The 26,047-nt window shown below is 42.2% G+C and overlaps 1 protein-coding gene across 1 annotated transcript; it reads left to right on the forward strand.

Moving 5' to 3' along the window:
* The first annotated feature begins 1,384 nt into the window (after window positions 1-1,384).
* Window positions 1,385-25,727, forward strand: rab43 (RAB43, member RAS oncogene family). The gene is made up of 3 exons (XM_086001729.1): window positions 1,385-1,828; window positions 7,675-7,858; window positions 20,026-25,727. The coding sequence occupies exons 1-3, from the start codon at window positions 1,634-1,636 to the stop codon at window positions 20,274-20,276; spliced, it is 630 nt and encodes a 209-aa protein (XP_085857855.1). The 5' UTR covers window positions 1,385-1,633; the 3' UTR covers window positions 20,277-25,727.
* The last annotated feature ends 320 nt before the right edge of the window (window positions 25,728-26,047 follow it).

The following is a 26,047-nucleotide window of genomic DNA, read 5'->3' on the forward strand; positions in this document are numbered from 1 at the left end:
TGGACACCAGTGACAAACCCCCTGCTCTTCTTCACAATACTGCCATGGGATCTTTTACGTTCACCTGAGAGGGCAGACGGGACCTCGGTTTAATGTCTCATCCTCCAACAGTTCAGTACTGAGGGTGTGCTGCCAATGAGCCAAGGGTGACACTTGTTGTACAACAATTTGATGTTGTAGTGTTACAGGATTCTCCTTTATACAGAGCAAATTATTCACTGATAGATTGTGGCTGGCTGAATATTTTCAGGATTTTCTGTTTTTATTTCCAGCATTTGCAGTGTTTTTCTTCTTAATTAAAGTATTCCTTATATGTTGTTACATATATTAAGAAGTTTAATATTGGATATTTGGGAGTACATTAAGAGCGTGCAATCTAATCACAGGATGCAGGTAACATCATAAACCAGAGCAGATCATAACCATCATGGGAAATCCGAGAGAAGTTCAACCTTGAACTCCTTTCGTGCAAAGAAAACTCCAAAATTACCCAAAACGGGATCTGTTTCAAAACTGAGTGAGCTACGATCCTGCAAGTCCATCTGTGTGCATCTTAATGTGAGAGACATTGCAACAAAAATAGTCATACAGAAATAAAAGCAAAATATTCCTGGGTGCCGGAAATCTGAAATAAAAAACTGGAAAATGCTGGAAACACACATCAGGGAGCATCTGTGTAGCGAGAACGGGCCTTAACGTTTCAGGTCAAAGACTTTTCATCAGACAATCTAACAGTTTGTCTTATGGCCCTTTTAAAAATCATAGAATCATAGAATGGTTACAACACAGAAGGAGGCCATTCAGCCCGGCTCTCTGCAAGAGCACTTCAGCTAGTCCCACTCACCCGCCCTTTCCCCGTAGCCCTGCAATTTTTTTCCTTCAGATACTTATCCAATTCCCTTTTGAAAGCCATGATTAAGTCTGCCTCAACCACCCTTTCAAGCAGTGAATTCCAGATCCTAACCACTCCCTGCGTAAAAGTTTTTCTCATGTCGCCTTTGGTTCTTTTGCCAATCGCCTTAAATCTGTGCCCTCTGGTTCTCGACCCTTCCGCCAATGGGAACAGTTTCTCTCTATTTACTCTGTCCAGACCACCCTCATGATTTTGAACACCTCTATCAAATCTCCTCTCAACCTTCTCTGCTGTGAGGAGAACAACCCCAGAGCAATCAATTGCGTTTTAAGCTCCCTATTCAATGTCTGTACTTTGCTGTGTAATTTCTGCATCTTTAAAATCAGTCTTATTTGTTATGTAGAAGAAAAGGGGTTCACGATTCCGAACGCTGAAGCTGTGCATTGGCAGCAATGTGCGGCTGGCGCTCGGCAATGGGTCCTGAAGGCGCGCAGGGGCCAGCTGTGTGAAAGCGCCCTATCGGTTGCATGTTATTGCGCTCAGGCGCTGCGGCAGGCGGCCAGCGAGGGCCTTGCAGCCGATCGCTCCTCTCTCTCGCTCTCACATTTCTTCCGCGTTGTCAGTTCCGGGGTTTCGCATCCACGTCATGTCCCCAAGCTTGCGGGGATTTTTTAATAATTATTTTTTGGGGGAGGTGGGGAATCAGTTGGCGCCGGCCGTTCATGAGCCCAAGAGCCTTCGATTGAAACTGCCCGTGACTTGGGGAGAAAAATCTTCAAAATGATGTCGGGGCCTGTGGATCCGGACGAGTCTTACGACTTTCTGTTCAAAATAGTTCTGATCGGAGACGCCGGCGTTGGCAAAACTTGCGTCGTCCAGCGCTTCAAGTCGGGGATTTTCGTGGAGAGACAAGGCAGCACGATCGGGGTGGACTTTACCATGAAAACGGTGGAGATCCAAGGCAAGCGGGTGAAGGTAAGTGCGCAGCACAATCCCATCAACACCCACTTTATCCTTTCAACCAGGCTTTCATTTTGAAGCCTCTTTTGCTCGAGCCGGATGATAGTGTTCCAGCGCCGACCGTTCATTTCCAGTTGCCGGATTACAGTGTTATTCCTGAACCATATTCCAATCCTGGCTTGGATCAGGGTTTTTGTATTATTATTATTTTAATGTTGCCCCGAGCTGGCAGGAGGAAGCCAATTGCACTTTTTTCTAAATATATATTGTTGCACCAACACACGCAACTTGGCTTGTTAAATAGACTATTTTTAAAATCCAGCATTATTGTAACAACGTGTTGCAAACCGGGCAGTCAAGGATGAGTCATATTGGACTTTGACGGAAGTGTTGGCAAAGTACATTTCAAGTCCCCAGGTCCTGATGGACTTCATCCTAGGGTCTTAAAAGAAGTGGCTAGTGAGATAGTTGATGCGTTGGTTTTAATTTTCCAAAATTCCCTAGATTCGGGGAAGGTTCCATTAGATTGGAAAATAGTGAATGTAACTCCTTTATTCAAAAAGGGAGGGAGACAGAAAGCAGGAAACTACAGGCCAGTTAGCTTAACATCTGTCACAGGGAAGATGTTAGAAGCTATTATTAAAGATGTTATAGCAGGACACTTTGAAAAGTTCAAAGTAATCAGGCAGAGTCAACATGGTTTTGTGCAAGGGAAATCATGTTTAACCAATTTATTGGAGTTCTTTGAGGAAGTAACGTGCTGTGGATAAAGGGGAACCGGTGGATGTGCTGTACTTAGATTTCCAGAAGGCATTTGATAAGCTGCCACATCAAAGGTTATTGCGGAAAATAAAAGCTCATGGTGTAGGGGGTAACATATTGGCATGGATAGAAGATTGGCTACCTAACAGGAAACAGAGAGTAGGCATAAATGGGTCATTTCCTGATTGGCAAGATGTAACGAGTGGTATACCACAGGGATCAGTGCTGGGGCCTCAGCTTTTTACAATTTATATAAATGACTTGGATGAAGGGGCCGACAGTATGGTTGCTAAATTTGCTGATGACACAAAGATGGGTAGGAAAGTAAATTGTGAAGAGGACATAAAGAGGCTACAAAGGGATATAGATAGTTTAAGTGAGTGGGCAAAGATCTGGCAAATGGAGTGTACTGTGGGAAAATGTGAAGTTGTCCATTTTGGCAGGAAGAATAAAAAAAAGCATATTATCTAAATGGTGAGAGATTGCAGAGCTCTAAGATGCAGAGGGATCTGGGTGTCCTAGTGTATGAATCGCAAAAGGTTAGTATGCAGGTACAGCAAGTAATTAGGAAAGCTAATAGAATGTTATAGTTTATTGCGAGGGGAATTGAATTCAAAAGTAGGGAAGTTATGCTTCAGTTATACAGGGCATTGGTGAGACCACATCTGGAGCACTGTGTACAGTAATGGTCTCCTTATTTAAGGAAGGATGTAAATGCATTGGAAGCCGTTCAGAGAAGGTTTACTAGACTAATACCTGGAATGGGCAGGTTGTCTTATGAGGAAAGGTTGGACAGGCTAGGCTTGTATCTGCTGGAGTTTAGAAGAGTAAGAGGTGACTTGATTGAAACATATAAGATCTTGAGGGGTCTGGACAGGGTGGATGTGGAGAGGATGTTTCCTCTTGTGGGAGAATCTAGAACTAGGGCTCACTGTTTAAAAATAAGGGGTTGGCCATTTAAGACAGTGATGAAGAGAAATTTTTTCTCAGAGGGTCGTGAGTCTTTGGAACTCTCTTCCTCAGAGGGTGGTGGAAGCAGAGTCTTTGAATATTTTTAAGGCAGAGGTAGTTAGATTCTTGGTAAGCAAGGGGGTGAAAAATTATCGGGGGTAGGCGGGAATGTGGAGTAATCGGATCAACCATGATGTTATTGAATGGTGGAGCAGGCTCGAAGGGCCGAGTGGCCTACTCCTGCTCCTAATTCGTATGTATGTAAATTTCTTCTCTCACTACTTTGTGCCACTTTAAGCTCTTATCTCCAGAGAGGAAATAGCATGTGGTTTCATCGTGCTGTAAAACACCCAAAGTGGCAAGAACAGATACATTTTTGATGTCTCAAGCAGAAAAGAGGAAGTTGTCCATCTATCACATCACATAATATTGTGTTTTGATTGAGTAAGGTGTATATTAAAGTGTTAGTGTGGAATCAATCAACAACATATATTAATATATATATTAGATAATCATTGGCAAGGGCTCACCTGCTCTCCCTCAAAGACCTGCAGCAATTTGGCAGCAAGGTGTGAGGTGGAAAGAAAAGCAAGTGAAATTCAGTCAATTCCATACTCAGATTGTTAATGTACACAGGTTATTATTGCATAAATAATTCAGATTAGGTAATATAAACTGTCCATTGTGATGCTTTCAAAATAAACTTATTTTACATATGAGGACAGATATATGGACCAAAAATTTCTTCAGATTGGCAGATTGTTTTGCCATTTTTATTGCATTTTGTTTTAGACCCGTGGTTATTACGTTCAACAACACTGTCTGAGAGGGGAACAGGTGATGTTTCCAGACCTCTTCACGCAACTCTTAATTTTTAAATATATATATATATAAAAAGATAACATCAGATTTTAAAATCTATTCAATTGTGCTTTTCTAGTTTGAATTGGAATGTAGATGCAGTATAATGTTCATCTCAGGCTTCAGAACAAAGTGTATAATACTCTAGTGTGAATCACATGGCATTAATCATTTCAATTAATATGCCATAATACAATGACAGTCAGGTCAACTCCCATGCTATGACACTTGAGCCACCTCTGACTTGGCAGTACCTTTTCAATTATTGATGCCTTCAAGTTCCCCACCTAATGACCTAGAAGATAGGAGCAGGACTAGGCCATTCGGCCCCTCGAGCCTGCTCCGCCATTCAATGAGATCATGGCTGATCATCCAAACTCAGTACCCTGTCCCTGCCTTCTCCCCATATCCCTTGATCCCTTTAGCCTTAAAAAATATATCTCACTCCTTCTTGAATATCTTTAATGAATTGGCCTCAACTGCCTTCTGTGGTAAAGAATTCCACAGGTTCACTACTCTCTGGGTGAAGAAATTCCTCCTCATCTTTGTCCTAAATGGCATCCCCTTATCTTTAGACTGTAACCCCTGGTTCTGGATTCCCCCGCCATCGAGAACATCCTTCCTGCACCTAGTCTGTCTAGTCCTGTTAGAATTTTAGAAGTTTCAATGAGATCCCCTCTCATTCTTCTAAACTCCAGCGAGTATGAGCCCAATCGACCCAGTCTCTCCTCATACGTCATTCCTGCCATCCCAGGTATCAGTCTGGTGAATCTTCGCTGCACTCTCTCCATGGCAAGAACATCCTTCCTCAGATAAGGTGACCAAAACTGCACACAATACTCAAGGTATGGTCTCACCAAGGCCCTGTACAAATGCAGCAAGACATCCTTGTTCTTGTACTCAAACCCTCTCGCTACAAAGGCCAACATACCATTTGCCTTCTTAACCGCCTGCTGCACCTGCACACTTACCTTCAGCGACTGGTGCACAAGGACACCCAGGTCTCGTTGCACTTCCCCTTCTCCCAATCTATTGTCGTTCAGATAATAATCTGCCTTCCTGTTTTTGCCACCAAGTGGATAACCTCGCATTTATCCACATTATACTGCATCTGCCATGCATCTGCCCAATCACCTAACCTGTCCAAATCATACTGGAGTTTCTCGGCATCCTCCTCACAGCACACACGCCCACCCAGCTTTGTGTCGTCTGCAAACTTGGAGATATTACATCTAGTTCCCTCGTCTAGATCATTAATATCTATTGTGAATAGCTGGGGTCCTAGGTCCGATCCCTGCAGTACCCCACTAGTCACTGCCTGCCACTCGGAAAAATACCCGTTTATTCCAACTCTTGTCTTCCTGTCTGCCAACCAGTTCTCTATCCAAGTTAGTACCTTGCCCCCAATCCCATGTGCCTTAACTTTACACGCTAATCTCTTATGTAGGACCTTATTGAAAGCCTTCTGAAAGTCCAAATACACCAAATCCACAGGTTCTCCCTTATCTATTCTACCAGTTACATCCTCAAAAAATTCCAGTAGATTAGTCAAGCACGATTTACCTTTTGTAAATCCATGTTGACTTTGTCCGATCCTGTCACTGTTTTCCAAGTGCTCTGCTAGTACATCTTTTATAATGGACTCTAGCATTTTCCCCACTACTGATGTCAGTCTATAATTCCCCGTTTTCTCTCTACCACCTTTTTTGAACAGTGGGGCAACATTAGCTACCCTCCAATCCATGGGAACTGTTCCAGAGTCTATAGAATTTTGGAAGATGACCAGCAATGCATCTACTATTTCTAGGGCCACTTCCTTAAGTACCCTAGGATGTAGATTATCCAGCCCTGGGGATTTATTGGCCTTCAATCCCGTCAATTTCCCTAACACCAGTTCCCTACAAATACTGATTTCATTCAGTTCCTCCCTCTCTTTAGACCCTATGTTTCCCGACATCTCTGGGAGGCTATTTGTGTCCTCTGTGAAGACAGAACCAAAGTATGTATTTAATTGGTCAGCCATTTCTTTGTTCCCCATTATAAATTCCCCTGATTCTGACTGCAAGGGACCTACGCTTGACTTCCCCAATCTTTTTCTCTTCACATATCTATAAAAGCTTTTACAGTCAGTTTTTATGTTCCCTGAAAGCTTACTCTCATACTCTATTTTCCCCCTCTTAATTAATCCCTTTGTCCTCCTTTGTTGAATCCTAAACTGCCCCCAATCCTCAGGTTTACTGCTTTTTCTGGCCAATTTATATGTCCTCTCCTTGGATCTTATGCTATCCCTAATTTCCCTTGTTAGCCACGGTTGAGTCACCTTTTTTGTTTTATTTTTATGCCAAACAGCGATGAACAAATTCTGTAGTTCATCCATGCGATCTTTGAATGTTTGCCGTTACCTATCCAGCGTCAAGCATTTGTGTTATACAACTTGCAATTATATAGCGCCTTTAACATAGGAAAACATAGAATCATAGAATGGCCTTCTTCCATGCTGTAACCATTCAGCCTGTCGAGCCCGTGCCGGCTCTCTGCAAGAGCACTTCAGCTAGTCCCAACATGAGGAATAGAACTTTAAAATTAAGGCGTTGGTGGACTGGGAGCCAATGGAGGTTGGCAAGCATATGGGTGATGGGGAAGCGAGACTTGGTATGGGTAAAGAAACAGGAAGCTGGGTTTTGGATGACCTCAAGTTTATGGAGGGTGGAAGATGGGAGGCCGACCAAGAGAGCATTGGAATAGTCAAGTATGGCGGTAACAAAAGCATGGCTGAGGGTTTCTGTTACAGCAATGCAATGCAGTAAGATTTCTACAAAGTAAAAAAATATTACCATGTGTTAACAAATTGTGGTATGTCTCACAATTTGGATGATATTTATAAAAACTTGAGTTTTTTCTCATGGTTTCAAATCACCTGAATCCTCCCTTCCAGTAACACTTTTTTAAGTATCTATTATCCTGTATATATGTAATAAAAAACTTGCTCTGATAACAAATGTCAATATGACATATCAGTAGCCATAATTATTTGGAAACATCTGTTTTGAGTGAAAAACAGGTACTAAAAGTGAAATAACCCAGGCAAATGCAGTAATAATGGCAAACCAATTAGTTCAGTCTAGAATCAACTATTGCATCTGTGTTTCATCATCCTTTGTCAAGATGTGAAGAATTTAAAGGGGACTGAATATCACCCTGTGCCCAAACTAACCACAGAGCCCATTTTGAGCAGTGATGTTTCTTCTTTTTCATTATTGTTCATGTGTTTTCCTATTGCCTTCCAGTTGCAGATATGGGACACGGCTGGGCAAGAACGATTTAGGACAATTACACAGAGTTATTATCGAAGTGCTAATGGTGCGATTATTGCTTATGACATTAGCAAAAGGGGATCTTTCGAATCTGTGCCACGGTGGATAGAAGATGTGAAGAAGTATGCCGGTTCAAACATTGTGCAATTATTAATTGGTAGGTTTTCTCACCGAAAGTTTTAAGTGAAAGTGCATAGGTACAGAGTCATGCATGTGAATACCCACTACCTTGGCCAGAAAAGAAAAACATTGCCATCAATAGCCACAGCATTGCCCATGAGTAACGCAGCATTTACATAGAAACATAGAAGATAGGAGCAGGAGTAGGCCATTCGGCCCCTCGAGCCTGCTCCGCCATTCAATGAGATCATGGCTGATCATCCAAATTCAGTACCCGGTCCCTGCCTTCTCCCCATGTCCCTTGATCCCTTTAGCCTTAAGAAATATATCTAACTCCTTCTTGAATATATTTAATGAATTGGCCTCAACTACCTTCTGTGGTAGAGAATTCCACAGGTTCACCACTCTGGGTGAAGAAATTCCTCCTCATCTCTGTCCTAAATGGCTTACCCCTTATCCTTAGACTGTGACCCCTGGTTCTGGACTCCCCGGCCATCGGGAACATCCTTCCTGCATTTAGTCTGTCTAGTCCATAACTCTCTTGTTTTGCCCCTTCTCAAATGAGGCATCAGGCCAGCAGCAGTGATACATTTACTTTGCCCTTACAGTGTTTGGTGCAATAATACTCCGATGTTGCCCCTTTCTGAAAGTGCATGAGTGTGTGTCGTCTACTTTCTGAAAGTGTTGCTTGGTGAGAGGAGTATATCAGGAGGATGTCTGCTGGATGTCGCTGTCTTAACTCTAGGGATGGAGGTGATCCAGTGCCTCCTTGTACTGGGTCATTTACATGGCTCTGCAAACGCAGGCACTATGGGTATTGCTGTAGTGGTTGTCTAGGCCTACACGCTGTTTTGTACACGTGGGTCGGGATAGTCCAGCCTTACGTTGCCGATTTCTGGGTGGAAATGAATGAGCAAGTGAATTAAGGAGATAAGAAATGAAAAGCAAAGGATAATACTAGCCACGAGCTCGAGGAGGCCACCAAGCTCCCCCTCCCAAACCTCCTCTATTTCCTCTATGCTCAAAATCTCCCAACGTGCTGTCCTCCTTAGATGTCAAAGGTCACAACTCCAGTGTACCCACGCATTTCTGCAGATGGAAGCAGCTGCCGCTGGTTATGTGCAACCTTCTGAAGCACATAAAGACAGGGACATATACTGCTATAAACAATGCAAAAGAAGATGACCCAGTGCCCACTATGTGAATGTGTGAGCATGAAGCACGCAGCGTTCTGGTATGAACAGCGTGTGTGGTGGTTATTTGCCTCATTTAAAGGGCCACAGGACAAACACCTTATCCTACCAGCATTGCTGAGTGCCCTAGAGAAACATGGGCATGCCCTGTGCATTTGGACAGTGCACGAGCAGTTGGCAGAGTGCTGTTAAATGTCCCCCTGGGACGCAGTAACAAGTTTACAATGAAGTGCTATTCAGATACGTTATACGGCAACATTTTGAAAGGAGGCAAAATGTCAGCAGCACTTACCTTAACAACCTGCCTGAGACCAGCACATTTCTTCTTGACCTGCCCCAGGTTCTGTGGGCACCTGACATTTACATTCACCCTTTCAGTCGCTTCCATCCACTGAGCCTCACTCAGCTCCACAAGGAGCCACCCTTCTTTGCAGGACCTCCGGCAGCAACATCTTCAGAACTGCTTCATTAAATGGCCAGTTGTTTCAGCACCATCACAATCCCTTTGTTTCTTGATTAGATGGTGGTCTTGTAATCTCTTCCAGGTACTCTCTCATCTCCATTCTTGTTGACAATTTTAATTCGTTTTGGGAAAAACGTCCTTCAGAGATACAAAGAGTGAACTGTAGAAGTGTAGAAACTTTAGCAGTGTATCTACAGCATTACACGTGTACACAACCAACAGTATAAAGTGTGTATGTGTGAGAGAGAGGGGTGTGAAAAAGTATCAGTGATGTAAAGTGCCCGGGAGGGCCTGTAATATGGATCGGAACCCAGCTATACTGGGGTTCTGCTCCGTTTAGTTCTTACCTTTTAATTTCAGTTAGGGGAGCCTGTGATCAGATCTCCGGCCTGCACCCCCTACGCCAAGGGGGCATGGCGGAGGAAGTTCCTGGGATTCCCCAGGATATTTCTCCATTTATGCTCCTAAAGGGCCTCAGCAGAATTTGCACCAGTCGAGTCACTTCGATGCCTCCTGAAGGCCCCAAATCTTTACTAATCCCAGAGGAGATCGATTACCTTCTCTAGTCAGATTAGCTGCAGTGGAAGCTGAAGACCACGGGCCATTTGGGTCACTGGAGAATGCCGTTGTGCCTTAGAAGGGCAAATCACCTCGAGTCTAGGGAACTGCAAGTCCATGGAACAGACTTAAGGGGGGAGTCGGTGGCATGGACTTGCCCAGGGACACCTTGTAGAGTTTAGCTATTAAATCATTAGCATACCACTTGGTACTAGTAAGTATCTAACTTAAATTACAGCCATAGCTCCTAAGTAAAATGGAAATCTAGAAAACTGAACTTCGAGATATCTACTTGTGGTCTTGGCAAGTTTCTGGAAATGGTTTTTAAACCAAGGTACATTTCATTCAGCTACACAGTGAGGCAGGTAGAAATATTTTTACCAGTAAGACCATGCGTGTCCAATTACAATTCTTTGGTGATCACAAGGCTATGAAATGGTCTACAAGAGAGCCTGCTTTCGGTCCACAATGTCACTCCAGCATTTATACAGAGTCCCTTAAACACATTAAAGTCTAACAATCGAAATACATTTTAAGGAGCATTTTACTAATATTTCTTAGCACCAGGTTGTGTAATTACCATTCTCTAATTGTGCTGTAAGCTACTTGAGGTGGTCCAATGACACTGAGCATTTGAGCGCTAACGCTTGGTGCAACCCCTACTCAACCCAGTTCTTGACCTGACCTGAGGTGGGGGAGCGGGGGTGGGGGGTGACGGACATCAGGTGGAAGTTGCACAGAACTCTGCTGATTGGCATCCAAAAGGCAGTGAATTTTTTTTAATGTTATTGAAGAACCAAAAGAGCTAACATTAAAAACATTTTAAAAGGTGTTCCAGCAGGCTGCCTGGGATATTTTTTACCCTAAAATTAAACTGGTTTGCACCAAGTGTAGTTATACTGCAACTGATATGAAGCTGCAGCAATGTGAGACTATCTTCTTTAGCTGGTTTCATAGCTGCTGCCAAACCTCAAACTGTTGGTGGTTTGACTTCACTTTTGTATCACTGTGAAGCTTAAATCACTTTGCATGACACCAAACATGCAATGCAGCTTTCTTATTGGGGCCATTTCAGGAGCATTGTCTTTTTTTTTTACTATATTGCAAGAGGTTAGTGGCTCGAGCTAAATGCAAATATATTTTATTGCTTTATCGTAAAGACATTTAAGAACCCTGTTTTGAAGCCGGCAGGGTCCTTTTTAAATATGCAGATCGGGACCGACGATGCCAGCGGGACCCGACTGCTGTTTTAGCCTGAGGCCTGAGTGGAGCTTCCCTGCCAGATCAAACCTGTCAGGAACAGGACACAGGAAAGTTTAACAAAAAATTGTACGGTTCCTTGTAAAGCAGGAGGGCTTCTCCAGTTCCACAAGGAAACTGACATAAGAAAACTACCAGGCACTTATTAAACAAGGCTTTAATCAACTTTTTCAACATGGAGATCTAGTTGTGTCCTTCACTAGTTCCTGTTAAAGAATGTCCTGAGCAAGCTGGGCCCATGCCTGAGTATTTATACTCTCCCTGGACAGCACCACCAGCAGGCCGCCCAGTATAATTTCATAAGTCATTTCCATATGAATGACAAGATTCATGTCAGAAACCATGGGCCTCCCCGAACCTTGTATTCCCGCGGGTTCCTGACGGCCAGACAGCCACTTCCTGGTCCTTTTGGTCAAAAAGTGAGTAAATGGCAAGCTAATCAGTGCTGGCTGTTAAAATTGACAGAGGGACCTGGGTGTCCTTGTACACAAATCACAAAGTTAACAAGCAATTAGGAAAGCAAATAATAGGTTAGCCTTTATTACAAAAGGATTGGAGTGTAAGAGTAAAGAAGTCTTACTGCAATTATATAGGGCCTTGGGGAGAAAACACCTGGAGCACTGTGTACAGTTTTGGTCTCCTTACCTAGACTTGCCTTAGAGGGAGTACAACGAAGGTTTACTAGACTGATTCCTGGGTTGGGGGGATTGTCCTAAGAGGAGAGATTGAGTAGACTTGGCCTATATTCCCTACAGTTTAGAAGAATGAGAGGTGATCTCATTGAAATGTATAAAATTCTTAAGGAGCTTGACAGGGTAGATGCTGGGAGGATGCTTCCCCTGGCTGGGGAGTCTAGAACCAGGGGTCACAGTCTCTGAATAAGGGGTCACCATTTAGGACTGAGATGAGGAGAAATATCTTCACTCAAAGGGTTGTGAATCTTTGGAATTCTCTACCCCAGAGGGCTGTGGATGCTCAGTCATTGAGTATATTCAAGATAGAGGTTGATAGTTTTTTGGATATTAAGGGAATCAAGGGATATAGGGATAGTGCGGGAAAGTGGAGATGAGGTAGAAGATCAGCCATGATCTTATTGAATGGCGGAGCAGGCTCGAGGGGCCTAATGGCCTGCTCCTGCTCCTAGTTCATATGTTCTAGTAAATCTCCTTTGCACCCTCTCTAAGGCCATGACATGCTTCCTAGAGTGTGGTGCTTAGAATTGGACACAATACTCCAGTTGGGGCCTAACCAGTGTTTATAAAGATTTAGCATAACATTGTAGCTTTTATACTCTATGCCTCTATTTATAAAGCCAAGGATCCCGCATTCCTTTTTAATAGCCTTCTCAACTTGTCCTGCCACCTTCAAAGACTTGTGCATGTACAGCCCCCGGTCTTTCATAAGAACATAAGAAGTAGGAGCAGGAGTAGGCCATACGGCCCCTCGGGCCTGCTCCGCCATTCAATAGGATCATGGCTGATCCGAATCTAGACTCACGTCCACTTCCCTGCCCTCTCCCCGTAACCCCTAATTCCCTTATCTGCTAGGAAACTGTCTATCTCCATTTTAAATTTATTTAATGTTGCAGCTTCCGCAGCTCTCTGGGATAGCAAATTCCATAGATTTACTACCCTCTGAGTGAAGAAGTTTCTCCTCATCTTAGTTTTGAAAGGGCAGCCCCTTATTCTTAGATTATGCCCCCTAGTTCTAGTCTCACCCATCAGTGGAAACATCCTCACCGCATCCACCCAATCAAGCCCCCTCACAATCTTATATGTTTCGATAAGATCGCCTCTCATTCTTCTGAACTCCAATGAGTATAGTCCCAACCTACTCAACCTTTCCTCATACGTCAACCCCCTCATCTCCGGAATCAACCGAGTGAACCTTCTCTGAACCGCCTCGAGAGCAAGTATATCTTTTCTTAAATATGGAAACCAAAACTGCACGCAGTATTCCAGGTGTGGCCTCACCAATACCCTGTATAACTGCAGCAAGACTTCTCTGTTTTTATACTCCATCCCCCTCACAATAAAAGCCAAGATTCCATTGGCCTTCCTGATCACCTGCTGCACCTGCATACTAACTTTTTGTGTTTCATGCACCAGGACCCCCAGATCCCTTTGTACTGTAGCACTTTGCAGTTTCTCTCCATTTAGATAATAACTTGCTCTTTGATTTTTTCTGCCAAAGTGCATAACCTCACACTTTCCAACATTATATTGCATCTGCCAAATCTCTGCCCACTCACTTAGCCTGTCTATGTCCTTTTGCAGGTTTTTTATGTCCTCCTCACTCACTGCTTTCCCTCCCATCTTTGTATCGTCAGCAAACTTGGATATGTTGCACTCGGTCCCTTCCTCCAAATCGTTAATATAGATTGTAAAGAGTTGGGGTCCCAGCACTGACCCCTGCGGAACACCACTAGTTACTGATTGCCAGCCCGAGAATGAACCATTTATCCCAACTCTTTGTTTTCTGTTAGATAGCCAATCTTCCACCCATGCCAGTATATTACCCCCAATCCTGTGATTTCTTATCTTGATCAGTAATCTTTTGTGTGGAACCTTGTCAAATGCCTTTTGGAAGTCCAAATACACTACATCCACTGGTTCCCCTTTATCCACCCTGTGTTACATCCTCAAAGAATTCGAGCAAATTTGTCAAACATGACTTCCCTTTCATAAAACCATGCTGACTCTGTCCTATTAAATTATGTTTATCCAAATGCTCTGTTACTGTTTCCTTAATAATGGACTCCAACATTTTGCCAACCACAGATGTTAGGCTAACTGGTCTATAGTTTCCAGCTTTTTGTCTACTTCCCTTCTTAAATAAGGGTGTTACATTAGCAGTTTTCCAATCTGCCGGGACCTTTCCTGAGTCCAGGGAGTTCTGGAAAATAATCACCAATGCATCCACAATCCCTACCGCCACTTCTCTCAAGACCCTAGGATGTAGGCCATCAGGTCCGGGGGATTTATCCGCCTTAAGTCCCATTATTTTACTGAGTACCATCTCCTTAGTGATTTTAATCGTGTTTAGCTCCTCCCCCCCCCCCCCCCCCCCCCCCATTGCCCCCTGTTTGTCCAGTGTTGGGATATTTTTAGTGTCCTCTACTGTAAAGACTGATACAAACTATTTGTTCAGGGTCTTTGCCATCTCCATGTTCCCCACCACTAGTTTCCCGGTCCCATCCTCTAAGGGACCAACGTTCACTTTAGCCACCCTTTTTCTTTTTATATAGCTGTAGAAACTCTTGCTATCTGTTTTTATATTTTTTGCTAGTTTACTTTCATAATCTATCTTCCCTTTCTTAATTAATCTTTTAGTTATTGTTTGCTGGCTTTTAAATGCTTCCCAATCTTCTATCCTCCCACTAGATTTGGCTACTTTATATGCCCTTGTTTTCAGTCGGATACTATCCTTTATTACTTTACTAAGCCACGGATGGCTGTCTTTTCTTTTATTCCCCTTTTTCCTCAGTGGAATATATTTATCTTGAAAGATGTGAAATATCTCCTTGAATGTAGACCACTGCTCTTGTACCGTTTTACACTTTAATCTGTTTTCCCAGTCCACTTTAGTCAATTCTACTCTCATACCTTCATAGTCTCCTTTATTTAAGCTCAGTACGCTGGTTTGAGATCCAACTCTCTCATCCTCAAACTGAATTTGGAATTCAACCATATTATGGTCACTCATTCCAAGGGGATCCTTTACTAGGACATTTTTTATTAATCCTGTCTCATTACACAGGACCAGATCTAAGATTGCCTGCACCCTGGTTGGTTCAGTTACATACTGCTCAAGGAACCCGTCCCTAATACACTCAATGAACTCTTCCTCAAGGCTGCCATGCCCAATTTGATTAGTCCAGTCAATATGAAAGTTAAAATCCCCCATGATTATAGCTGTTCCCTTATTACAAGCCCCAACTATTTCCTGATTTATACTCCGACCAACAGAGTTGCAACTGTTAGGAGGCCTATAGACTACGCCCACTAGTGACTTTTTCCCCTTATTATTCCTTATCTCCACCCAAACTATTTCACTATCCTGATCCTTTGACCCAATATCATTTCTGACTATTGCAGTGATTCCATCCTTGATTAACATAGCAACCCCACCTCCCTTTCCTTCCTGTCTGTCCTTCCTAATTGTCAAATACCCTTGTATGTTTAGTTCCCAGTCATGATTAACTTGCAGCCATGTTTCTGTAATGGCCACCAGATCATACCCATGTGTAGTTATTTGTACCGTCAACTCGTCAATTTTGTTACGAATGCTGCGTGCATTCAGATAAAGAACTTTCAAATATGTTTTCTGACAATTTATTCCTGCTTTTACCCCTTTTACCACTTTACCTTTATCATTATACATTCTGTCCCTTCCTGACACGCTCTGGTTTTTAATTCCCCCACTGCTACCTTGCTCTATTGCCTTCTCCGCTGTCATTTTTACTTTTCGCTCTCTTAAAACCTCCCCCCCCACTAATTAGTTTCTATACCCCCTTTACCGAGATGACCATATTTATGTTCATAGAAAGAAAAGTGCAATTTATTATAGTCCAATAAAATGTACTCCTCAGACTCTGTTTAGAAGTTCACCCAACACCTTTAAGATGTGAGATTGTATTAAGAATTGCTCAAAAGGACTATTCCGTTTGTAAATGAAACAGAATGTTCAGACCTCTGCCATGGTCTGATTGGTGTGAAATTTTTGCAGCCAAATTTTAACTGCTTACATACAAACAAAATCCTCTGCCAACTTGTCTTAATCTTATGCTGTTACGTTGTGGAGAAATCTAGCTTGTAATAATTGCTTTATTATTGCATCACCCTGAGTAGGCGGTGGATTTTCCCTTGTGGAATGCATCCTAGGACGGTTGATGTAGTATTACAGTCTATTCCTGATCATTCAAAGCCATTTCTTGTACTTAAAAAATGCAAATTATCCAGTAATTCAAATTAAGCAAATAAATAACAGCAACGTGGAAATTTAGTGCTTGAAAAAAAATTAAATGATCAAAATTCAAAATAAGAGGAATTAAAAGGAGTAGACCATAGGATTGCCAATCCTCGAGGATTGTCCTGGAGTTTCTAGGAATTAAAGATAGATCTTCTGGACATTTGCGATCAACCCAGGGAAAAAAATCATAGGTGTATTTAAAAAATTGGGTGGTCTTTTTCATATTCTTTGAACACTTCTGTTTTTAGTTATAAAAATATTGACAATGGGGGTGGAAAAAGGCTGTTTGGATGACTCTTGACTGTCAATCAGGTAATGAAAAGCCTGTTCACTTTCCGATTGGTGTAGGAAGGCAATGCGCCGCGAGGTTGGACGTGTCGAGTGACCAATAGCGGGAGCCTGGGAGCAGGGTGGTTGGAGGTGGGAGGTCATATGATGCAACCTCCAGGAGCATGACCAACCAGAGTTATCAAGCTAAATACACCAGAATAATCACGTCACATTTTATGCAGAACCTTGGCTCGTTGATATAATTTTAAAATCTATTTCAGTTATTTAGCAAAAAGTTATCTTGAACGGTTCTATATCCTAGTTACTGATCTTGAGCCAACAACAATTTACACTTGCAGAGTGTCTTTTAAAATTCTCATTCTTATTTTCAAATCCCTCCATGGCCTCGCCCCTCCCTATATCTGTAATCTCCTCCATTCCCTCCACTCCCCCCCCCGAGATATCTGCGCTCCTCTAATTCTGGCCTCTTGAGCATCCCCGATTTTAATCGTTCAACCAACCTTCTGTTGCCTAGGCCCTAAGCTCTGGAATTCCCTGCCTAAACCTTTCCGCCTCGCGACCTCTCTTTCCTCCTTTAAGACGCTCCTTAAAACCTACCTCTTTGACCAAGCTTTTGGTCACCTGCCCTAATTTCTCCTTATGTGGTTCAGTGTCAAATTTTGTTTGATAACACTCCTGTGGGCCTTGGGATGTTTTACTACGTTAAAAGCGTTATATAAAAGTACAAGTTGTCTTTAATGTAGTAAATCATTCAAAGGATTGTCACAAAAATTCCAATGGCCATACTTTCCAGAAAGCATTGCATGAGTGAAAGAAATAGCATTTCCTAGTGGTGAAATAGTTACAGAGCTGAGTGCCTCACTGGTAGAGCTTGGAAAAAGTAAAGGATGAGAAAAGGTCATCAACCCATCAAAGTTCATCCCTCGAGTACCCTGCTTCTCCCTTCACTCATCCAACCATTTGGAAAAGAATTTTGTTTTCTTGGTAAACTTGAAATTTACTTTTTTTTCATAAACAGAAGAGGGTTGTGTTTTAAATGAAAATTTTCTGTGTACAGTTACTGTATAAAGAATCAATACTTAATGTAGAAATCCTACCTCAATTGTACCTGCATGCAGACTACATAAATCCAAATGAAAACCACTTCTGAATGAAGCCATGTTTAATGTGCAAAGTTATACGGTTTCTAGGCACACATGAAGTTGTTGCTCAGTGTTGTGCCAATGTATGTTTTATGTTAATATAGTTCAGATTGATGGCCCATTTGTACACCACGTAATTCCATATTTTCATTCCATTGTAGCTTACTACATTTTAAAATGCCATTATAATTACAGTACACTGATCTTCACTAATGATTATTTCCATATTGAAATGTGATACACAGCAATAGTCCCAAGAGTGAGTTTCAGAGTATGTGTGGCCCTTTACAGTTAGAAACATAGAAGATAGGAGCAGGAGTAGGCCATTCGGCCCTTCGAGCCTGCTCCGCCATTCAACGCGATCATGGCTGATCATCCAAACCCTAGCACCCGGTCCCTACACCGACAGCCATCCCACCCAAGCCCTATCCCCGTAACCCCGTAACCCCACGTATTTAATCCCCCCTAACACTAAGGGTCAATTTTTATCATGGCCAATCAACCTAACCCGCACATCTTTGGACTGTGGGAGGAAACCGGAGCACCCGGAGGAAACCCACGCAAACACGGGGAGAATGTGCAAACTCCACACAGACAGTCACCTGAGGCCGGATTTGAACCCGGGTCCCTGGCGCTGTGAGGCAACAGTGCTAACCACTATGCCACCGTGCTGCCAAGTTGTAGTGACGATACTTGCCAAACTGTAAGCAACACATTTGTTGTACTGTTTTAGTATTGTAGACAATGGTGACCACAGAAAGCTTGACTATTTCTGTTCTGATTCCAGTAATTTGCTTCCTGTATCTGGAATGGAAAGTGAAAAGTGCTGACTAATCATACAACTCTTTGGTTAAAAACTTTAAAGCAACTTTGTGGTTACCCGATTTGATCAGAACCAGAACATCTTTAGCAATGGCTTCTTTTCCTCATCTGCATGATGCCCTGTGGCGACATTGTCTGCAAACATGAGGTCGGCTTCCACATGTAGGCTGTTAACACTTAGCATACGGGCAGTGGCGGGTTGAGAGAAGTGCAGCTATCAGACTGCATAACCAACTTCCAATCTTGGATGAGCCATAATTACCTCCAGCTGAACATTGGGGAAACCAAAGCCATCGTCTTTAGCCCCTGCCATAAGCTCCGTACCCTCACCATGTCCGCTCTCTGGCCAATGCTTCGGGCTGAGCCAGACTGTTTGCAAGCTCAGTGTCCTGTTCAACCCTGAGATGAGTTTTCAATCTCTTATCCTCTCCATCACAAAGACTACCTGCTTCCACCTCCATAACATCACCCAGCTCTGCCACTACCTCAGTCCAGCTGCACCAGGCTTGATGACTGTCCTTGGCCGGCTTTCCATCCTCCAGCTTCCGTAGACTTCAGCTCATCCAAAACTCTTGCCTGTCTCCTAACCTGCAACGTGTCCTGCTCGTCCATCACTCCTGTCCTCATTGACCTCCAGCGGCTCTCAAAGCCGCAAAATGAAAATTCCTGCATGGCCTCACCTCTATCTAACTCTATACTCGAGCTCAATGATTCCCTCTTGCCAGGAGTTCCTTCACTTGACCACCCTTCTATTTTCCAACTTTCAATGCCAGCTTATCTATTTAGAAAAGACAGACTTACATTTATATAGCGTTTTTCATGACCACCGGATGCCCCAAAGCACTTTACAGCCAATAAAGTACTTTTTGAAGTGTAGTCACTGTTGTAATGTAGGAAATGCGGCAGACAAATTTGCACACAGCAAGGTTCCACAATCAGCAATGTGATAATGACCAGATAATCGGTTTTAGTGATGTTGCTGGAGGGATAAATATTTGCCAGGACTCTCCTGCTCTTCTTCAAAATAGTGCCATGGGATCTTTTACGTCCACCTTAGAGGGTAGACGGGGACTCGGTTTAATGTCTTGAAAGACGGCACCGCCAACAGTACAGCACTCCCACAGTACTGTGAAAGGTGCTATAGAAATGCAAGTTCTTTCTTTAGAACAAGGAGCCGTAGGTACAAAATTAAATGTCAGAGATTTAGAACAGACAGCAGGAGAAACTTCTTTACAGAGATTTATGAGGCTGTGGAATTCACTGCCAAGGTTAGTGGTTGAGGCAGAAACTGTCAAGATTAGATTGAATAGGTGGATGAAGGATAAAGGGATATGGAACTGAGCAGATAAATGTGATTAGGACTTTTTGCTCATACAGATTAGTTGGCCTGTTTCTGTGTATTGTCTATGTTTTTGATGAGTTTGAGGCTGAATATGCTGCATCAATAGGACAAACTAGTGTACATTGATTTAACAGAATGTTAAGTTTCTGTTTACTGTTGCAGGTAACAAGTCCGATAAGAATGATGTCCGACAGGTTCAATGCCAAGAAGCCCAAACTCTTGCAGATCACTATGATATGGTGTCTGTATTAGAAACTTCTGCCAAAGATTCTAGCAACGTGGAAGAAGCTTTTATAAAAATGGCCACGGAGCTAATGCTGAGACACGCTGGGCCTATGTTCACTGAGAAAGCAACCGAAAACATCAAATTAAACAGCAAAGATGTGAATGAAGGATGGGGATGTAGTTGCTGACATTCCAGGTTCATTTTATTGGGTTTTGCATCATCTCGTTTTAAGATAGACGGATCAATCACAAATGCGGTTTAAATCACTTGGCTTGGAGCCAGTTATGTTTTAGTGGTGTGTTTTTGCACAGAATCTGTGCAGACCATTGTGAACTGTATCCATTCCTCCAGTTTGATGCCGGCGACAGTCAAAGCTGTTCTTGCTGGTCATGAAATCTTGACATTCCAGGTTCCTTGACATTCCAATAAGAACCGTAGTCCCATCGCCTTAACTACTGATAATGAAGCACTCATTTTCTCTACCAGCCCTTTTTATAATTAAATTTAAAGATCTGAACAGAGCATTTTACAGAGAAGACATGAACATTTCAAATGTGAAAGTGTAATTGAGATTAAATTGGAGATGATACGTAGGACTGCTCTTTTTGATAAAAATGACTGCTTGTAAGCAGTCGGGGTGGGGGAGGTGTGTGCAATTAGCTAGTTTTCTTTTGCATATCCATTGTTGCCTTACAAATAAAAATACATGCATTCCAGCTACTTTTTGTCCCAGTTCCGTATTTATTAGGAATCCTGGCAGTCCTACGTATTGCTCTTTAAAATCTGAGTTCATACTTTACTGTGGGCTGTTGTATACTTGTCGTCTGACCTATTTTAATAGGTGAGGATTTAATTTGAAACTTGAATCAAATGCATATACATAGTAATTACATTTTGAAGGTGATTCTGCAATTTTTGCTCAGTGTGTTGTGGCCCACATCTGACCTAAGTGTTTTGTTTCTCCCAAGACAATGATGTAATTCTCACTGCTGATTGGGCCAAATCAGAGAGCAGCTTCGAGAAGGCATTGGCTAGCCTAGCAACAGATAATTGCAACTCCCTGCCTGGGTGTTGAGCTTTGTATTGTGCGGTCCTACATTTAACTCCCAACTGGGATCGATGCCAGCCTTATTATTGATTCAAAGTATGTGCTCTGTATTGGTGAGAACAAAGCATTCAGCAGCAGACAGTACTGATGTGTTCTTTGCCTTGCATTTGCAAAATACTTGGCAGGGATAATCTCTCCTAGAAAATGCATCATGCACTTTAATAAAAAAAAAGCAGGTTCCAGAATAACAGCAAAAATTGGTTATGAAATTGTTTTTTCAGCAATAGTGATTTTGGGGAGATGGGTCTCTAACCACATTGAATAGACTGTATAACCCAACTCTCCCAGAACTAGCCTTGATTATATTGAAAGCAACAGCACTACTTTCTGATGATGCTTATTTCAGATCAACATTAACATTTCAATATCCAAACTAAAGAATGGAATAAGCCAGAGAACTTTGTGCATTCTGATTTACAAAGGGGTTTGGAAGTAGCTTGGTACAATATTATTTTATAGAAGGGAATAAAAGAAAACTTTTGTGCTTAGGATGAAATAATGAATGTTCAGAGGACCTATTATTTTAATAACCAGGTAAAGGGGTAGTGCCTACAGTATTTAACTATATATGGAAGAGTTTTGCACATATTGCTTTACTAAAATCTAGTGTATTAATTACAACCTTTTATGGATATTATATATTGATGTAAGTAGTCACTGGTGTTGCCCTTATTTTACTTAAATACAAGTAGCAATGGGATAGTGCAGTGAGTTAACAATGTCCTTTTATCTCAAAGACCTGCTTTCAACTCCAGCCCTAACTGATGGCGTAATGTCTCTGCCACCTGTAAGGGGGATTCTCTGCAAAATGAATCTGGGCATTTTCAAGCCAGCTCCTTGTTAGGGGTGAATCGACAGACAAAATGGTTGCCGTGGGAAGTGGAAACGTTAATGCAATAGGAGTTGCTTTTCTAAAGTTGTGGTTAAGTTATACTTGGGGAGCGTATTACTACATCTGGCCTGACCCGATATTGCTGCCACTCAAGGGCTGATTTTAAGTCCCGGTGGGAGTGGATAGCATTCCCGCCCGGGAGCTTGAGTTGGAGGGCAACAGCATGTTTTAACTACCGGGCCTCATTTGAATGCTGCCGCTCAGCTGTTTGTCTGTTCTGAGCTGATAGCGGCAGCTGGGCGACAAAGAGCGAGTGGCCCGGAGATTGTTCACCAGCACCAAGAGAAGGCTGCTGACGGCAAAGTCAGTCGCTGGGGTGGGGGGGGGGTTCTGAAGGTCTCGCACCTGGAAGAGGAGTCCGGGGCAGAAAAGGCCCAGACATTCCTTGCAGGGCCTGGTGGAGCACTCCTGCTCCTCCTGGCCCCACTAAGGAAAGTTTTCGCACCTCTCAGTTGCCTCGCTGGCTTCCCAATAGCTTTATCTGACGGAGCGGCTGTGACAGGTGCCCCACTCAGGAGAGGGTTAAAATTCCATCAGGGTCCCATGTTCACCAGAGTCCAGCCAGAGCCTCATCCGCTGTCAAAATCAGCGGCATTAAAATGGGAAATCGCTGGGAATGAAGCCGCTCCATTTTAACTGCTGTCGCGCTCTTTTCCTGCTGATCAGGGAGAGTTAAAATTCCCCCTTTAGTGTGGAAAGTGGGAAAAAAGCATTTCCTTCCTCAACACCGACTTCCTCCAGCTCAATGGCCACAGAATTTACCCAGAAAATATAAAACGCAAATTATCTCAATAAGGTTGTATTACATTGAATGGATATTTAATTTCTATACAATTTTAATAGGACTAGTAGAGTAAGAAAATAAAACCCAAGCATGCAGTCATGTTGCACTCAGACTTCGTTAAGTCATGGCTTTAGGAGCGACTTTTGTATTTTGCTGTAGACTGGTAGTGGCTGCCTTTAGTTGGATGTATTTTTGTTACTTTTTAATATTTAAATGAAAGAAATCTCAGAGTAAGCTACAGTAAGGTTTTCAAAGCAAGTTAATACACAATAGCTATAATTTACTCAGTCATTTGCAACATGATGCATATGTACATAAAATAGGTCATTAATCCATTGATATATCATGCAAAAAATGTGCTTAGTTGCCAAATTGAGTTGATTGTCAGTCAGCACAATACAATAATATCCTATCTCAAACAATCAGAGATTGATAGATTTTTGAATATTAAGGGATATGGGGATAGTGCAGGAAAGTGGAGATGAGGTAGAAGATCAGCCATGATGTTATTGAATGGCGGAGCAGGCTCGAAGGGCCAAATGGCCCACTCCTGCTCCTATTTCTTATGTTCTTATGTAATGTGGGTTATTTATAGACTATCACACCCCTCATTCATAGCTGCACATCTGTCACCATCATAAACAATGTGGATTTCTCAATGAACACAAAGTGTGGTTTCAAATTTTTAAGTTAGGGCAAAGTAAAGGTTGCTAAATTGTGTAATGTTTTTGTGACCACATTATCAGAATGTATTCCATATGATATTAATGTCTCTAATCTTCAGCAGTACATATACAGCCTATCTCATTTATATCTAGAGGTCCTGAGAAATCTCCAATTTGGATTGTTTCACTCTACTGTATTGACTGTTTACAGATCAATGTCTGTTTTTCAAAAAGATAGGGTTGATGCATTGTTGAGTATACCTATTCATTGTTTTTAATTCGATGGCATGAAGCAGATATAAGTTAGCATTCAGCAACTTCAGATTTTGTAGATTTTTCAGAATACATCCCATTATAATGTTTCCATATGTGTCATAATGTTTTTTAAAAAGTTTTAAATTTGCAAACTGTACGAGAAACCTGCACTGTAAAATATGAAGGTGGCACTAAGCAAATGTCCGAGCAGTCTGTTCTACTAGCATATAACTAAAATCTGGTTCCAATGTGGCTCATACTGCATTCAAAGTTCACACACCAAATATTCCAAAACTAATACTGCACTTTATTACCAATTAACAAGAACATGTACATAAGGGCTAAACACATCATAGTCAGTCAAATGATAGGCATCAAGTTAGAGGTCAGCTAGTCTTCTGTATTTACATTTTACAATTCTTTATAGTTTATTTTAGTAGGATAAAAGTTTTGTGTAAAGTTTTAAATTGAATTTGATTTTACTCTGCTTAATTTGTGACTGATATATTCTGATATTTTGAAAAGACAAATTTATACCATACCTGTACTTGAACTTAAGTCATTCCAAGGGATCTCTCCGCTGGGCCACAAAGCAAGTAGCTGAGACGTGCTGATTAGGAAGGCCCCAGGTTTGAGGGGCAATTTATGCTGAGTTAGCTGAACTCAGCCTGGGTAGGGGAAGGAATGCTACAATTGGTTGCAACAGCCCATGAGCAGATAGTGAGCTCAGGGGGGGTGGAGGTTGCTGGAGAGAAGCAGCTGATTGCCATCCAGCAACCCATACCTGATGTGTGCATGTGTATACAGGATTGGGCGCAGCTGTGATGTGCTCGCAATCAAATTCACCAACAAGGTTCACACTTGAATAACAGCCAGCTGGGCAAGATACCAATGCTAGTTGAACTGTACGACATCGTTAGAAGAGATGGGGAGGAAAGAAAATTGGTGAGAAAAGAATTTAAAAAACTTATTCCACGTACGTGGAAATTAATAGTTTCTTCAGGACACCATAATAATTCATTTCTCTGACATCAAAACAATTACTTGGATATGCACTTGAAGTGTCGTAACCTACAGGGCTACAGACCAAGAGCTGGAGAGTGGGATTAGGCTGGATAGCTCTTTTTCGGCCGGTACAGACACGATGGGCCGAATGGCCTCCTGTGCCGTAAATTTCTATGATACTATTAGGGAGCTAACAGCATTTCAAGAAAGTTAAATTTAACAATTAAAAAAATTCAATGTAAAACACACAATTGAAAAGCAGCTATAAAGTGAATTTCATCTTTGACATTTTTGGGGTCTACCACCATAGTGGGATGTGTTGCATTTTACATAGCTCTGTGCTAGCAGTAGATCGGTGATAAGCTCAGTTTATTGTTAAAAATAAATCTTATCACTCTTCCCTCCACCAATTCTCACAGTGGCTACTGGTTTTGGGCATGTTCATTCTTCGCAAGATGTCTGAATAGCAGACACATCAACAGATGACTGGTCCTGGACTGGAGGTAATCAAATAACAGGCTTAGAAAACAATTTGAAATTGAATCCTTTAACAATGAGCCCACTGTAAGCAGCTTGCACTGCCTCATAGCTAACCATAGGGATACATAAATGTTCTTAAGCTTGAACTTGAACACATTACGGTAGAGTATTGTACATGACTGGAGGGAGGTCAAACAGTGAGATACGAGACACTGCTACCCCAGCCAGATCACTTGAAGTAGATTTCATATTCTTTTTCTTTCCCTCTACTTAGTATCCATTTTATTTTACTGTTCCTTATTGTGTATTGTTTATACATGTAAAAGAAGTAGAATGAATGACTTGGTGTAACTAGATCAACAGACTTCTGAAACAAAAGGGTTGAGATTACATACTGAGGTATGTTACTGTAAAATACCTTGGAAGTAAAAATAAATCTTGGGCATTTACTATCTGTGTTATTTTCTGTACCATGCTGAGCCAATTAATCTTCTATGTTTTGTTAACATAGGAACAGGAGTAGGCCATTCAACCCCTATGGTTACCCAAATGGCTCATTGAGTTTCTTGGTAGAGCATTTTAGTCATAAACACTAGGAAGAGCCTACCCTTGATTTCATAGTCTATTGAGTTACTGGTCTCAACTGGGGCAATGGCCTCAGCACCACTTTATTAGGGAGGGGGAAAAACTCAGCCAGGATGCCACTCCTGATGGCCATCTGCTGCTGGAGGTGTATGTGTGTGGAAATCAAGTAAGGATAAGCTCAGCC

This window comes from Somniosus microcephalus, chromosome 11 (genome assembly GCF_052327205.1).
Source record: "Somniosus microcephalus isolate GS21.2 chromosome 11, FLI_Smic_1.0, whole genome shotgun sequence".
In the NCBI taxonomy this organism is placed as follows: Eukaryota; Metazoa; Chordata; class Chondrichthyes; order Squaliformes; family Somniosidae; genus Somniosus; species Somniosus microcephalus.

What these genes read in the sequence shown, in the direction of transcription:
- rab43 (XM_086001729.1), top strand. Translation starts at nt 1,634, where the DNA reads ATGATGTCGGGGCCTGTGGATCCGGACGAGTCTTACGACTTTCTGTTC. An exon ending in TCCAAGGCAAGCGGGTGAAG is followed by an intron (nt 1,829 to 7,674) that starts GTAAGTGCGCAG and finishes ATTGCCTTCCAG; the next exon opens with TTGCAGATATGGGACACGGC. An exon ending in CATTGTGCAATTATTAATTG is followed by an intron (nt 7,859 to 20,025) that starts GTAGGTTTTCTC and finishes TTACTGTTGCAG; the next exon opens with GTAACAAGTCCGATAAGAAT.